The sequence below is a fragment of the Anser brachyrhynchus genome, assembly GCF_964034855.1.
Source record: "Anser brachyrhynchus genome assembly, chromosome: 1".
NCBI lineage: Eukaryota > Metazoa > Chordata > Aves > Anseriformes > Anatidae > Anser > Anser brachyrhynchus.
The window spans coordinates 65,578,159-65,594,848 of record NC_137694.1 but is presented as its reverse complement, the minus strand read 5'-3'; the positions used below and the strand labels follow the sequence as shown (position 1 = coordinate 65,594,848).

The 16,690-nt window shown below is 49.9% G+C and overlaps 1 protein-coding gene across 2 annotated transcripts in view; it reads right to left on the bottom strand.

Annotated features, from left to right (window-relative positions):
• Positions 1-558: 558 nt before the first annotated feature.
• WNT5B (Wnt family member 5B) overlaps positions 559-16,690 on the bottom strand; it is a 70,665-nt gene continuing 54,533 nt past the window's right edge. For both annotated transcript variants that reach the window (XM_080593417.1, XM_080593418.1), the window contains exons 2-5: positions 16,202-16,350; positions 15,308-15,555; positions 9,112-9,404; positions 559-1,105 (exon numbers count right to left, since the gene is read on the bottom strand). In XM_080593417.1, coding sequence (XP_080449543.1) covers positions 647-1,105; positions 9,112-9,404; positions 15,308-15,555; positions 16,202-16,350 — 1,149 coding nt within the window. In that variant the 3' untranslated portion in view covers positions 559-646. The remainder of the gene's footprint in view (positions 1,106-9,111; positions 9,405-15,307; positions 15,556-16,201; positions 16,351-16,690) is intronic.

Sequence of the window (16,690 nt, the reverse complement as noted above, 5' to 3'; positions counted from 1 at the left end):
TTCCTCACAGCAGCATGCAAACCTTCCACCACCACGTTGCTGGCTGTCCAGCATCCAGGAATGGTTTACAAGACTCTGCATTTTAAGCTGTATTCTTGTGCATGAGCCTTGGCTAACTTTCCCTCTCATGTGACAAAGCCCTTCAGAGGATCAAGAATTGTTTCCAAAATCCCCAGTGGGTTTAGTGGGGCAGCAGGGCTTGAAACTCAGATTGCCAGGTCTGCCATGCCTGGCTGTAATCTAAGATGTCCAGTAACAACACAAAATACTGAGATGCAATGCCTAGATAGCAGAGAGCACCCACCCTTCTCCTTCCTGCTGATTTTGTGTCTGTAATGAAATGGCGGTGGTATGTGTGTGTGTGTGTGTGTGTGCACATGTGTGTGCAGGGGGAGTTCGATTTGTCAGCACCTCCTTAGCCTCTCTGCCCTGCCTGAAGCCTCCAAGGGGAGATGCACTGAAAGACAAACTCCCCAGCAGAATGGGAGGGATGGCAAACCTGCCGGCCTGAGGGGGGAAATTTCAAAACCAAAATGTCTCTTAAATAAGCTTCTTTAATTATTATCATCATCTGTTTATTTATACAAATATAAAATATATCTATATAGATTTATATAATATAGATTTGTTGCTTTGGTGGCTCTTTTCATTTACAGACGTACTGGTCAACGATCTCTGTGCACTTTTTACACTTGACGTAACAGCACCAATGGAACTTGCAGTGGCAGCGCTCCACCTGGACACTCTTGAACTGGTCGTAGCCCCGTCCGCAGCACATCAGCTCGCACCCATCCATGCCCTCCGAGGTCTTGTTGCACAGGCGGCCCTGAGTGCCCAGCGAGCCGGTGGTCTCGTTGCGCAGGCAATAGTCCGGGCTGGGGTCGACGTAGACCAGGTCCTCCTGCGTAGGCATGTTGAAGCGGTTGTTCACCAGCTCCAGCTTGCCCTTGCGACTGATCCGCATGGCGGCGGCGCTGTCGTACTTCTCCTTCAGCAGGTCGCCCACCTTGCGGAAGTCGGCCAGCTGCAGCCAGCAGGTCTTGAGGCTGCAGGAGCCTGACACGCCGTGGCACTTGCAGGCCACGTCCGCCAGCTTGTACACTGCCTGCGGGGAAAGGAGCGCGGTCAGGCAACGCTGCATTCATTCGCGCTACGCCGGCAGCTGGCATTCATTATAACGAATTCATCAGCACATTTTCATAACTGCTTTGATTATCCCCCCATTTCTGTTGTTTCGCCCTTCAGCACAGACAAAAGTCTCCTCTTCCTCCTGCTGCGATCCCGTTTGCTAAATATTTCTATGTGTGGTCACATTGCCTCTAACCAGAACTCCCCCACCTTTTCCTTTGGCAGATTGCTAGCTTGATGGCACGGCCAGGAACAGGAAAGCCCTATACTTGTGTTTCTGGAAATTCCCCACATCTCATGGACCACCACACTGCATGTTTTTCCCCTCATAGCTGATACAAGGGAACACCTGGGAACCTGTTCATTTCCTGTCAGCTAAAACAGGAACTGATGCTATCGCTCTAGAAATACATCTGCATCCTTTTGAAACAAATCCATGGAGCCTTTCCCCCTCTCTCTGCCGAGGATCTTTTCTCCTGCGGTTCCCAGGGGAGTCCTTGTTTTTCAAAGAGCAAGGAGCAGAGATGGCAGTGGAGGTGTGAGAGATGAACGCCTTCACACGGACACAGGGCCACTCACAGCTCTTCGGTCCCTCTGCTTGAGAAGCAAGCCCTGGCTGCAAATCTGCGCCATCTCGTGTCCACATACTCCACTACACTACAACCACCAGCGCTACACAGGAGGACATACAAGTCCAAAAAGCAAACACAACCTTTCACTGCCATCTTTTTCTGAGATACTTTAAGCTCCGTTTTCAAGAGGTTTATGGGAGCTGTAGATGCATCATACCCCTGAAAAGGCAGCATCTCGTGCAGCAAGGCAGAAAACCAAAATTAACAGAGTCTCAAGAATTCAGGCTAATGAGTGTTAAACCCTCAGTAGAGCAAGTATGCAATGTAAAGGAAAACAGTCCTTCCTCCCGCACTAGCTGGTAGGAGAGAGAGAAAATAAAAAAACATTTTAGAACAACAAAGCTCAAAACCTACGAAAACAAACTGAAGTGCAGGTCAGGTTTGTTCTTTCCATTAATTTCAGATACAGGTTCCACACTACAGACTATGTGAGATCCTGTCAGCACCAACAGGAACTTCCAGAGTTTACAAAGTGAAGAGCTGGCACCCACATTCAATCAGAGCTACCAAGTGTTACAGCATTTGACTTCCAGAGCTCTTTATGCTTTACGTATGAGGCTCACATCTGCTCTCCCATGGCCATCCTGCCTCTTGCACGTTTGCAGGGCAGCGTCTCTGCCAGATCCCACATGCCAAACAGAGCTATTTGGCATCGGCTGCAAAATTAGCGCCAGCTGTATCTGGGGTGGGGTGATCAAGAAACGTGAGAAAAATAAGGATGTTTTGAAGGAGACGGCAATACATCTAGCAGGCTTTCTGCTGAAAAAAAGATAGCCAAAGACTGAAGCTCCTTTTCTGTCTCACTCATTGACACCAAAGAAAGTTTCCCAGCTCTCTGCATTCACTTGCCAAGGAGTGGGTGATTAAGGCAATCCTACAAACAAAACCTTCTGCGTATGACTGCATTCTGGACCAGCAGGGAGAGGTCAGAGTTCTCCTGAAACAACTGGTTGCTCCCGGTCTAACAAACACCTAGTGCTTTTGACAGCTAGTGAAGATTCAATTGGGCTTAATGGCTAAATCACATGGAGGCCAACCCAGCTCCCAAGGAAGTCAATGGGCTGAGTCCTTAAAACAGAGAAGCTTTAGTTCTGCTCCTTGGAGCTCAATTTACTGAGGCAATGCCTCACAGCACAGTGTAACAGCTACAGGCTGGGAGTTAAGCGCTCGCCTTGGACTGAACTGTAGTTGCAGAGGACCAACCACGCCGTTACTTAAGGACTCCTGCTGTACTACCACCAGACAGAGCTACAGCTGAATTTCCCGAGGCCCAGACACTTACTATATCCTCGCTGCATTGCCAGCCTGCTCGTTATAAGCTTGTGTTAGCACTTTTCGGTTATGGTTCTGTCAAATCCCAGGCCACTCATGCCTCCCTTGCCCTTGCATATGTTTTTATAAAGTATTATGATTCTTCCTAATCCTGGGCTTTGTTCCTTTAGAAAAACACTGCAACTCGATCCCTCTCAGCTAATGTCATGGGACTGAGTTCACTCTGGCTTGGCTTTAAGCAACTGATGCTCAAAACATCTGGCCCATGTGGGTAATAGCCGTGCGGGGGAACGCGAGCCCTACCAGTTATCACAGGTAAGCATGGTGCCGCTCAGCCCCCCACAGCTCCCACTATCAACGTCCCGCGGAGGTAACCGCAGCTTTACCCTCTACACGGCTCTCCCCCTCGGCTGCCTGGATGGGGAGAAAGCGGAGGAAACCGGAGAACTCCTTTCTGACTGGGCGAGGGTCAAGGTAAAGAATAACAGACCCCACGTGTAGTTCTGAAGGCAGGGCCTGATCGATGGCTGTGCCACTTAAGCAGGTTGAAAATGCCTCTAATGGAAAGGCTTAAAGCCCTCTCCCATAAGCCCAAGTTCTCTTCCAATTCTTTTCTCGCAAGAATGGGAACGGGAAGAGAATTAATGGGGAATTCCTATGTGGTCAATTAGCCAGACCCCCTTCCAGGCTTTTCTGGCACTGGGCTGAGTGACTGATGACTGAGGCCTGCCATATGCTGACTGGGTAAATAGCGCGGAAGGACTGACCGCCACAGCCCGCCAGACAAGGGCAACAGATAAGGAACGCGGGGGAAAGAAGAGAGGGTAGTGGAGCCCAACTGGAAAAAAAGAGACAGATGGAAGGAAAGAGCATATTGAGATAACAGCCAAGGTAAATAAACAAGGGCTATAAAGCCAGGAGCACTACTACAAGGACTGCGACGTGGAGTGAAAGGGTGATGGGGTCAGGAGTGCCTGAAAGCTACAAGGGCTCAGCTTGCTTCCGAGCCCTGTCGGCTCCTTCCAAGAAGCACTGAGAGCAGGGACAATCTTCTCTCCTGCCATTAAAGCTCCTCTGGGTTCAAGGAGAACCATCTCACCTAGATGAAACCGACTGGGGGCACCTGCCAAAAATCAGAAGACATCGTCAACTCAAACACTGGCCAGGAAGTCAGGGCAAGGCTGCACGAGGGACAGCAGCTGGTGGTCACTTAGCAAATGCTCACTGCTGTGTCTCCTTCCCTCACCCCTTTCTTGCAGCACCGGTTTCAGGAGTACGGAGTTACACATGCATCTTCCTACTCCCAAAACCAGAATCTCAGAAGTGAAAACTTAACATTTAGGAATGTAGGACTAGACGGGGCCTTCTTGGTTACTAAGTACGATCTCTTGCTATTGTAGGCACCACTTCAAGTAATGTTTTCCTTAAAAGTATTGAGTGCCCTTTTAAAAGCAATTTGGTTTTCAGGCACCATTATTCTGATCACTGTTTCAATGATAAAGTATCTTTTTCTAATTCCCAGCCTAAATGTATTCACTTTATGCCCATTTGCCATTGTGCCAAATTGGCCTTTTGCTTAAAAAGTACTTTTCCTTCCCTATTATTTCTCCCACTAATACAGACATCAGTCACATCCTCTCTCAGCTTTCACTTTGCTAGGCTAAACATGGCAAGCTATTCTAGCCTGCTTTCTTAGGAAAAGATTCCTATCCCTTGGGTCAATCAAAACAACCCTTTTCTAGTCTGAGGTCATTTTGCTTGGGAATATGAGAGCACACAATATTTTGGGGCCTTACAAGATCTTAAAACAATGGCATTAATATTCCCCTATGTCTTTCAAAAAGACTTTCCCTAGTACATTCCAGGATATTTGCCACCTTATGAGCCACATTACATCTGCAGCTGGCTGCTGCATCCAACTCTTTTCTACTTATTTCCTAATGACTAAAAACGTTTTGCATACAAGACCTTGAAATGACGGTCTTAATGTTGTTTTATTGGATGTCACTAGGTGCTGTACAAAATTTAGATTCTCCTCTATATTCATAATACCTGCCACCTCTGCACCGTCAGCAGCAAATTTCATCGGCCCATTCCAACTCCTGTGTCAAGGCCAAGAAACAAAAATATTAAGCACTGGCCTTCAAGCAAGTCCTTGAAGAATTCTGCTAATTAAGCTCTGTCAAGATCAATATGCATCCTTTCACACAACTTACTGACATCTTCCCTTAAACCAGTTTCTCATTCATCCCACAGTTGCCGTATTTTTCCTTATCTTTTCCAATTTAACCATGTGTTTCCACGTGGGAAATACATGAATTGTCTCACAGAAGTTCATCTAAACGAGACCTATTGGATCTGTTTTGCCTTTCAGGAAATCAGTGATGTTCTAAATGACCAAGTGATCAACCTTTGAGAAATTCTTGTCAGATTGTTTTCCTTTTTGCCTGAGATGTCCTTTCCCCCACGTCCTCCTGTAAATGCTGCCAAGGTCACACTGCCTGTGCTGCCAGGTGCCAGCTCTTTCAGAGAGCCAGAGAAAAAAAATGAGCACTCCCTGTGATTTGGGGGCTTCAGGCTTCCTGATTTTTGCTTCCATCTTGGTGGCAATAATTTCAATTTCCCTTCACTGCCATGTCAACATATTTTTAAGAGACAAGAGCAAAGGCTGCCCTGTACTGGCCAAATATGATCCTGACCAGACAGCCCTGGAACCTGTAGCAGTGCCATCTCAGAGCTGCCTCAGGCCAGGTCGATTCATATTCATCTCCTTTCCTGATCCCAGCATCTCCATTTCTCACTACCCCCAATTCCTCACCCACTCAACCCACTCCAAAGCCACTTACTCCAGAGCCCTCCATTCTTCCAAACCTTTGCTGCCACCATTTGACTCCCATCTGAATCATTCAATCCAATCCTAAACACCTCTCTGTCAGCAGCCCCCTGCACAATCCCACCCATCCCAGGTCTCCTGGCCCCAAACTTCAGTACTCGCTGCTCAGCTCCTCTTTCTCTACCTGTCTGAACACAACAGCTGCCTCCTCAAGCCTTCCTCACCTCCACAGGGTACCAGCATCATCAGCCACTGCCTGCCCCCAGAGCACCGTGCCTGGCTTTCCCCAAAAATACAGTCCCAGGGGGATTTACAAATCTACACCGCAACCATCGACTCCCCTAGGCAGGAGTGCTGAGGACAGAAGACATCTCCGCTGTGCAGCAGACATATGGCATGAGCAACACCCCATTCTGCCTTGAAGCCCCAGGTAAAGCACTCCTTTACTTCAGGGACCAAAACTACTCTGTCTTTAAACTCAGCCCCATTCTCAGTGAATAGCAGTCTCTTCTCTTCCCATCTTTTCCAATTCACTAAGTTAAAAAAAACTTTTGCTATTTCTGTTACTACCCTTTGCAAGGTCTGACTCAGCTTGCTTTTTACTGTTCTCACTTCATCTTTACGCTTCTTGAACTCTAAGACAGAGCGTTTTGTTATTTATTTGCTATCGGTTCTTTTTTTTTCCCATTCTTAGTAAGCTCTCAGTCTATTCCTAATAGCTTCTCTGTGGTAGTTATTCATTCAGTGAGGTCTGGATATTCTTCCTACAAGCTTTTTCCTCTTGCTTGGCATGCAGAATTGTAATGGCTTTAGCATCTTTGACTTGAAAAAGTTCCAGACCTCCTCCACATTGAGCTCCTCAGCTGAGTTTACTAACCGGCTCCCTTAGTTTATCAGAGTTTGTTAATCCACAAGCTTAATTACACACTGGTTTAGAGTTCCATTCAATTTAATCTAAAATGACTTCTGTTCACCTAATCTAAGGTTATTTTCTAAGGCCATCTGTTCTCAGCGTCTACCAAAACCAACCTTGAAATAACATTGTCTTTTGCTGGGCCCTTAGAAAAGCTTTTGTCCAGGTCCTGCACTAACTGGAGACAAAGAAATCACCTTGAGGGTCTCATCTGCAGAGCCCAGAGAAGCATGTGCACTGTAGCACTCCAAGCACAGCTTATTCAACTTTCTGCACTGTCGTAAAGGCAGGACAGAACTGGTTTTAGCTGCATCCCTAAAAAAGGACAAAGCTTTCTTCCATCTAAAACCATGCCATAGTTAGAACTCACAGCTCGGTTTCTTCCCCGTATAACAAGAATAACACGACATGGTGACGTTTTAGCCACGCTGCAGAGCAACTATCTTCTAACTTGATCTTCTAATTAAGACGTTGCTACAGTTCAGCCGTCCATCAAACTATTGGTCATTTTCTGTCTGTGGTTCTCTCAAGGCCATAGGGCCAGCTGATAAAAATGCTGGTAACACATTCACTTCCTATTTTACACAGGACTTGGATTTGTAGTAATCCAAGTTCATGACTCCAGATATACAAGATGTTCAAAGTACGTAATGTGGCGAAGAACGTCCCATTTAGGCTACTACTCCATGGAGGGACGGTCATCCTTTCTAAGCAAACGCTGACCCTCTGCCCTCCCAAGCCTAAATAAATAAATACATAAATACCCTAACCAAAAACCACTGAGTTCCAGAGCTTTCAAGTCCACCATTTTCCACCTCCTGCAAGTTTACCTCAGTCTGAGTTTGCAAAAGGAGTATGGAGTACGTGCAGAGCCTCAACCTGACACATCAATTCCACAATCAAAAACCAGAGCAAACATATCTGGTGGTAAAAGGAAGCTGAAATTATATGCAGAAAAGCAACACATGAATGGGAAAGGGGAAGATAATTCAGTAACAATTAGAAGTTCGAAATGGCATAAAATTGCTAAGGAAACTAAGGATATTAGTTAAGAATGTGTAAAAGAGCAAGGCTAACTACATCTAATAGGATTTTTTAATATGGATTAGAAACAAAATTAACTTTAGAAAAGCTTGCTACTAGAGAGGAACGATAAAATTCTTAAACATTCTGGGAAGAAAGCAAAAACATTCAGGCATTTCTTCCTACATTTGGAAAGAAGCAGGGTTATAGAGTTGTACGGCATATGAATGATGCTACACCTTCCAGGCTATTAATCACCGAAGGAGGAATTGCATGAAAAGCAGATGCACAGACACTGAATGCATTACAAGGGGACAACTTCACCTATGTTTACAGCATCAGTGAGACCAATACCAGAACTCGACAGGTAATTTTAGTACCTGAATTTTAAGGGATACGGGAACTGGAAAGGGTACGCTGAAGTGATGCAAAAATGGTTTGATGACTGTTGAAAACATCTGCAAGCTAGAAACACTTAAGTTCTCAACTTAGTTTGTCAAAACAAAGAGTGGTGAATAAACCGCAGTAGCTAAATATTTCTATGGAGAGGAGATTCTGTTTACTAAGGGGTTTTTCAATCTATCTGTAAAAGTCAGAAAAAGAACTGACTGGAAGCTGATGCTGGATAAATTTAAATTACAATGATGCACATTGTTGAAAGAGTGAGGGTGACTAATGACAGTAGCATGCTACAAAAAGAGGTGATGGATTTCTCCACCTCTAGAGGTCTGCAGATCAAAACCATGCATCTTCTCAGAAAAGGTCTGTTGCCTTGGTGCAAATTATTTATTTTGCCCAATATCAAGGTGTCTAAGCAAGGTGTAAGTTTAAGAGACAGCCAGGCAGCTTGATTCAATGTTTGCCTTATATTCCCCAAAATCTTAATGATGGCAGTAGAAAAAAACTCCACATGCCAACAGACTGTCCTCTTTACCATCACCCTGTCCTGTTGGCAGCTCTGGGAAGCACATTTCTGAGACTTAGACCTGGGAAGTGGGCTGTTAGAGCACCTGGTTTATTCAGTAAGGGCTTACATGTCTGCACACGTGCCATCCAGTATCTCAAAAGACCCCAAACTCACTGGCTTTAGCTGTCAATGGAAGCCAGCCTTTAGAGCTGGAACATCATATTGTGCGTTGTCTGTGCTATCCGTAAAAACAGAGGAAATGAGACCATACACTGTTTCAAGGGAGTTACTGGGGCACGTCTGGACTGTCCCTCACCAAACCTCCAAGGAACGTGACATCCAGCTCCCTCACAACCTCTGCATCTGCCCCTCAGAAACAGGGAAGGGTCAGCGTTCGTCTTACCCTGCGACCAGCCTCGTTGTTCTGCAAGTTCATCAGCATGCGCGCCTGCTCCTCTGAGCCTCTCACGTAGTTCTTCTCCCGCTCCTTGGCATCCACAAACTCCTTGGCGAAGCGGTACCCGTACTCCACGTTATCCCCGCAGCCACCCCACAGCCAGTCTCGGGGCAAGTCCTTGGGCCGGGCAGTCCGGCTGCAGCCACAGCTGGAGAGCTCTCCTTCGCGGCAAGCCCGGCTGATGGCGTTCACCACCCCGGCAGCACTGACGGCGTAGGTGAAAGCAGTCTCTCGGCTACCTGCAAGAGGACGTGAGGAGGAAATTAATAACAGGCGAATCCCTTCTAGCAAACAAAACGCGCTATAAGATGTAACCAAGCAGGCTCAGGACAGTGGGAAGTGCTGTGCCCTGAGAAAGTGCATTAAAACTAACTGGGTGGCCAAGCACAGGAGAACCACCCTGCTCTGGTAGAGGGGGAACTGCCGTAACACATCTCTCTTTTGTTTTCATTCCACAGTAACAGCCCCAGGCAATTGCCTGCCCAGTGCTGGCAGTTTGTGTGTGACCAAGATCAAAAACCAATTCTGACACACACCAGGGAAGGGGCTGAGATTCCTGATATGGCCTGGAGAAGTATCCTTGGGAAGAACATGTTCTCCGTGAATTTTTAGGTGCTGCTCCTCAAAGGTTATTATTTTTTTTAATTTTATGTTTGTCCATTTAAGAGCCTTGGAAGCCCTGAGCCTTGCCCAAAAGAAACAGCACCACCATTGGCAAGGACTGCTCAGCCTCTTTCCCTTTTCTGCCTCAGGTCAACCCTTCAGCATGCTCCGATTCTAACCCGGAGGAACCTCTCAAGCAACAAGAGGGTTATTCATTTGCTGAAAATACAACTGCTGCCACTGAACCTGCCAAAAATCGTCGAGAACAACTGGTGAGGTTGGAGCAGTGCAAGGGGAGCGTTCCCCGCCAGCCAGATACCTCTCTATAACTGTTTCAATCCAACTGGGACAAGTGCTTTTTATGGGCACCTCACCTTCAACTAGTTTCACTTGGGTTAAATATGTCCAGCTGAGACTTGATTCAAGATAAACTGAAGGAAACCATTTTTACACTAAAACGCCAAGGCAGAGGCTCTCCCGACACCTACAGAACCGCAGCGCTGGAAGGAGTAAAACTTTCCCATGTAGCCAGTAATAAATGAAAAGACTTTCCGCTTGCACGTGTATGAGAGGCTGCCCTGCTCGGAGGCCAAGCCGAGCAGCTGGAGCAGGTCTCCTGCTCCGTTCCTGGTTCAGCCCCAGCCTGACCAGGGCACCAGCTTAGCCGAGAACGTGGCACGAGGCCAAGCGTGCAGCACAGTGCCCCGGCTGGAGAGGGGGGAGGCAACCCACACCTGCACTATCACCACATGCTGTAATAAATACCTAAACCAACACCTCCAGAGTCATCGTGTGCGTCACCACACTTCCAGGTGATAAAGGAAACAACTGCCAAAGCTTCACTGGAATAAGCAGCCCAATCCTGAAGAGCTACATAACACCAAATCCCAGCAAGAGGTGACCTTTGGATGCTCTCGAGCAAATTAGGCTGACTTCAGAGGGCAGATGCCCCAAGAACAGTTTGTCACCAGTGCTCAATGCCAGCTCACCCAGCAGGACCCAGCTGATGCTTTTGGTATGCTCCTGTTCCAATTTGCATGTGCCGACAACCTGCAATTATTAGCAGCTTATCACCAGCTTAGCGGTAATGACCCAAGACAAAGGCAAGGCTGTGAATGGCACCCACCTTGCAGAACAACTTGTGGTTTATTTATTTTTCCCTAAATGAGGGCTGTATGCTAAGGGCTTCTGCCATGTGCACGAGGACTGATAAAATGCCAGGGGGCACACAGCATAGAAGGGAGGGCCTCCCTAGCAGGTCATAAGGAAGAGGACTATGCCCCCAGAACCTTCCTGGTCCAAGAAGTAAAGAGGAGTGACTCCTAGTCAAGATAATTCAGCTCAGAGGGGACGTGTGGTCCTTCTGCAGCAAACAGTGTCGAGTTTTTGCACATTACATGCAGTGCTAAGGTAACACCCAATGTGCACTTTACCACTACTGGCCTGTGCCCATGTGGCGGGAGCCCTGTGGCCGTACCAGCCTTCATACTGACTTGACCTGAATCACACAGAGGAGCTCCCAGGGTTGCACTTTGTTCAGAGAGACTGCACGACTCCAGGTGCTTAGGATCCTCACAGCTTGCTTGCGATTCCCGTACCAGACGTGGAGGCTGGATCTGCACTTTCACTGCCCGTGCTTTAACCACCTCCGTGTTTCAGACGCAGCAGCACCACAACCCTGCCTGCAGTCCCTGGGTCTGCGTAAGGGGTTCAGGCTGGCGGTGGGAGAGGCTGAAACGAGCAGCAGTGGTTTTCCTTCCTCGCTGCGCTCGAAGCGGAACAAACCACGGTGCTCAGCTGATGTACTTCTGGTTTGGGAGGCAGGATCGGATGTGTGTATGGAATCCCATGCTAATACAAAGCAAATTTGTAGCTGGCAACTGTGGGCTGACACATCCTAGCTTTCGGTTAGATCCCTCACTGTCTTGTCTCTGCTCTCCCACCACACATCCAGCCTTGAAAAAGTGTTAGGATGTTAGCTCAACTTCTCAAAACTCACCCCACTTCCACACCGCTACGCTGTCATCTCAGTGCTGTGTTTTTCCCTAACCTTGCGGTCACAGCGAAGGTCTCCTGTGTGGTGGGTGCCCTGGGGGGGTGGCGATGCCCCGGGGGGGCTGCAGCCCTGGTGCTGCCAGGTGTGGGAGGCTGGCGGTGGGGCTGAGCGCGGGGCTCTGCTGCCCTCCTCCGCCTGCCGCCGGCCGGGCATCCACCCAGCCACTTGACCTTCCAGAGCTGGGAGAAGGAAAGGGGAGGACTGACCCCAGAGGGGAGACCAAAGGGAAAGAGATAAAGATGTGTTGCTCTAACTTTTTTTTCAATGGAAAAAATGTAGTTTCAAATTATTTTTTTTTAATTCCCTAAAGTTTTCCTGTCTGGAGGAAAAGTATTTCTCTTTGTTCTCATCTTTTAAGACTCCTTTTCTCCTTTTTGCATTTGAAAAGGCAGAAGAGATAAAAATCTTTGGCTCCAGAAAGGACTGGACTAACCTGGAAACCCCAGTCTTGCACTTAGGATTGTGCTGAAGGAAATTACAGGCTGTATATTCTCTTCTCCCCCAAGAAAATACTAACACTACCTTTTTGGATGCTCTGTCTTCTCCCACGTAAGCATAGAATTTAGGACTGTATCTGTATGTAACTTACAGATGTATATATACACACATACTCGGTCTAAAATCCGTATTGACAGGGCAAGAAGCAACTTCAGAAGGATAATTTTTGTACATCAGCAGGTATTGTTATTGAATAAGGCAGAGGGCATGTCCAAAAGCTAAGGGCAATTCTCACGATAATACAAACACTAGGAAATATCTGTTAAAAAGAAGCTGACTTCTGTGCTACAGATGCCCGTGCAAAATTTTTCTACCATTGGCCTGCCTCACCTCTATAAAACGCACAAAATGAAGGTGTAATGATTAAACACAGACCAAGCAGGTCTCCCGCTTCTGAGCTGAGCCAAGCTCTGTGAGGTGGAAAGGAAACGAATCATCTAGGTTTCTGAGAGAACGCTCTCCCGAATTTCTCCCAGGCTTTGGACTTGGCCAGGGCAGGTTCTCCTCCCCTCCCATAATCTAGAGCAGCTCAAGAAATCACGTAACATATGCCATGCCTGCATCAGTGGGTGGGCAGCCTAAGGTTGTTGGCACACTACACACCTTCTGGGTCCTTATCTCCTTCCCCCCCCCAACACGTCTCTCTGGCATGCCTTTGCACTCTCGCAGATATTCTGGTCTCCAGACCCTTCTCGTGCTGCTGGCACAGCGTACAGCAAGAGGGCTGTGGTCCAGAACTGGGGCTTAGGGGTTGAAAACAAGAGACAGGCACACGGTGTGAATGAACCCGGGGAAGAATGACTTTATAGCTGACATGACCTGAGAGACTGAGAGGGTTTTTCTTCTCTAGCATGGAAAACGGACTTGCTGAAGTGATGACCACTGCCTCATTACAAACTCACAAAAAGTAAAACCGGAGGCGGCATCCCCCTCTGCAGCACCTTATCGCCGACTTAGACAACAGCGGTGTACTTCATAAGCCCTGTAACACTCCAGGCCACCTTTGGTGACAATTCTCTTGCACTGGAGAACAAACATCACCTTCTGAATGTGCTCTGACTGATCAAAGTAGGGGGTCTAGAGGAGCCAGATTCAAAACTCCTTGCTAGGATAGGTTTTTGAACAGGGGCAACCACAAGCCATCGCCTCACAGACACCACCATCAGCAGATCCCTACCAGAGGTCCAACAGTACTCCTAACAGGCGTGTACACACACAAACCAAACAGCAGGACTACTGGACACAACCACCACATAACCACAACGCCTCTTTCCTCATCAAACCCCAAATCTACTCTCAATTTAAGCTAACGGCATCAAATTAGTTTTAAAAAGGAAGTATCATCTGTCTTCTAATATCCATGCTCTTCCCTTCTTCTCATACACCCGCTGATCCTTCCTGGCTGCTTTTCATCCTCCAGCTCTGATCTTTATTTTCCCTTCAGATCACACTTCTTTTTTTTCTTTTTTCAGGTTTGGACTTACCCACTTGACCGAGCTGGGGCTGCAGGAAGGTACTTAAGAAGAGGATGAGGTTTGCTCTTTTCATGCATCCTTGTGGGATCACTAGGATCTCTTTGGGAATCTGAATTGTGCCCCATTCTTTGGGATGTTAAGTTACATGGGAGGGAGGGAGGGACGCCAGAAGGGAGAGATGGAGAGGTATTTGCTGTCCTTTTCCTTTGGTGGCTGAAGTTTCAGTGTTTGTACCCTGAAGCACGAGTTTTAACAGCCTGGGATTGCACAGAGCCTCATCTGGCCACCACTCTTGGTATCAGAGAGCAAGAGATCAAGGATGCGCAGATGCCTTGGATGTGCATCAGCAGCTGAAAGTATCTGTCAGGAAACAGCATTTCCCAAGGGAGCATCCCAGGGAAGCAGGGATTTGTTGGGGTGTGAGCCGGACAGATGGGCAGAAAGGGAGGAATTGAATGGCTCTGATGGGCTGGATTAGGGATTCTGAGAGACAGAGCAGCACGTGCAGAAAAGTCCCTGAAATTCTCCAGGATGATGCCACATAATTTCAGGAGTGAATGGAAGCGATCACAGGACTCAGTTACCCCAGTGCCCTATTGCCTTGACACCCCAGAGGCATTAAAGATGCATCTCCTGGTGTTCTGCTCCCCGTGCAGCTTTTTGAGAGTGAGGCCAGAAAGGTGTAAGCAACGCTGGGGGCAGCTGGGGCCGCAGGAGGTCTTTTTCCATCCCCTATTAAGTGTTTTCCCCGACCTTACAAATGAGGAATAGTGCTGGCCCTGGATTCTTCATTGAGAGCTTTGTGGGTGGGAAACAAAACCCCACCACACAAAGGCTGGTGCGTGTGCGTGTGTGTGTGTAAGCGGCTGTTTTAACACCTTTTCTTTATTGTCCTGGCTGTCGGACACATCAAACCGAGCCCGGATTTCTCAGTTTCTTGCCATCAGATGATTGCATTTCAAAAGGAGCTGGGACAATGCGGCTAGGTCACACCTCAATTCAAGTGCAGCAATGGCCTGTCAATGCGCCTCTTTTGGCCAGCAGGGCAGGAATTATAAAAATCCCTTCGGTTTACACAGAAAACAGAAGAAAAGGGAGGAGGGGGGAGATCCCAAGCCAGGGAGTCCATATTTCCCACATCTCAGGGCTGCATTCCCTGTCCAAGGGCACTCCAGATGCTGGGAACGATAACATGGGTCCATTGTTCCTGGCTCCAGCTTCTTCCCTCCCTACCTCTAAGCAAGCACACGGAACAAAAGCAGCCCCCTCGTCCTGACCTCCCCACGGCCCCCCCAGGGGGATGCCCCCTGCCCCAGCTGCGGTTCAGGTGCGCTGCTGCCTCCACTCAGGTGCGGGCAGCACCAGGGGATGGAAAAGCTCATTAAAGGGAGTTTTAGGAGCAGCGCTAACGGGGCTTGGCTCCCAAACACACATTTGAAGGAAGGCAGAAAGCCGCAGGGGGACACCCAGCGTGCCCCCACCGCTGCTGCCCCACGCTGGGTGCTCCTACCTATCTTCATGACCCGCCCGAAGACGGAGGTGTTGTCCACCGTGCTGCAGTTCCACCTGCGCTGCCGGAACTGGTACTGGCACTCCTTGATGGCGCTGCGGGCCCCCTCGCCGATGAACACCATGTGCTCCTGGTAGAGCTGGCACAGCTTGCGCTGCCCGGGGGAGAGCCCCGGCAGCTGGCTGCAGACGGGCTGAGCGCCGATGATGTACATCTCGGGCCTCTGGATGGGGTTCATGGCCAAAGACCTGCGAGGAGAGAAGAGCATCCAACAGGGGCTGCCGCGGGAGGCCCGAGCACCTTTCCCCGGCCTCGCTCCCGAAGGCCGGACGCGTTTCGCCTGTCAGCTGCCTCCCTCCCTCGGTGCTCGGCCAGACACGAGCCCTTTCCAGGGCTCGGGCGGGAGGAACGGGGCTCCTTCGAAACCCGAATTTAACCACCCGGGATGGGGAGTGGGAGCAGAGGGAAAGCTCGTCTCTTTCTCCGCAGGAGGAGAAAGCGGGCTGCTGCTTCGTGCGGGACCGCCGATGGGCGATGCCTCCAGCACGGGGAGGTTCCCGCTGTTTAGGGGAAGGGGCTCCGCGGCCGCTTTTGGCAGCGGATCGGAAACCTTACCCAGCCTCTCCTTACGCCTCCCCCCTCACCCAGAGCCCCGCACAAAGCCCCCCTTGAAACTCCTGCGGGAGAGGGGCCGCGTCCCACCTCCCCAAAAACCAGGGAAGGGGCAGGAGAGGGAGGGGGGGACCTCGCAAGAAGCGAGCAGCAGCGAAAGAAGCCCGGGACGGAGCAAGCAGCCAACTTCCCCAGCCAAGCCCCCTCCCCGGACCGGCCCCCTCCCCGGCCCCCAGCCCGGGACAAAGGCTTTTCGGGGCTGCCCGGCGCCCCAAAACTCACCACCAGGAGCTGGCGTCGGCCACCGGCGAGGTGCAGCTGCAGAGGAGCGCGGCGGCGAGCGCCAGCCTCGGCCCCGTCATGGTGGGCTGCGGGGGGCTCCGGCGGCTCTGGGGCGGCCCCCGCGGAGCCTGCCGCCGGGACGGGGCGCCCTGCGGAGGGAGAGGAGCCGAGGAGAAGCCCTGCAGCGGGGCCTGCGTGCGGCGGGGGCGCGGCGAGCACGGCCCCCTGCCGCCGGCGGCCGCCCCCCGGCCCGCCCCGCCGCCCCCTCCCCCGGCCGCGCCCCCGCGACGGCAGCCCCCGAGGAGCCGGGGCCGTGCGGGGCGGGGGGGAGATGTGTGGGGTTTGGGGGTTATTTTTTTTGGGGGGGAGGGGGGTGCCCGGCTTTGATGTGCCCCCCCCCCCCCGGTGCCCCTCGGCGGCAGGTGTGCGTGGAGCCGTCGGGGCGCATCAAAGCGGCTCCGCCGCCTTTGTAATGCAGGGGGCGGCTCG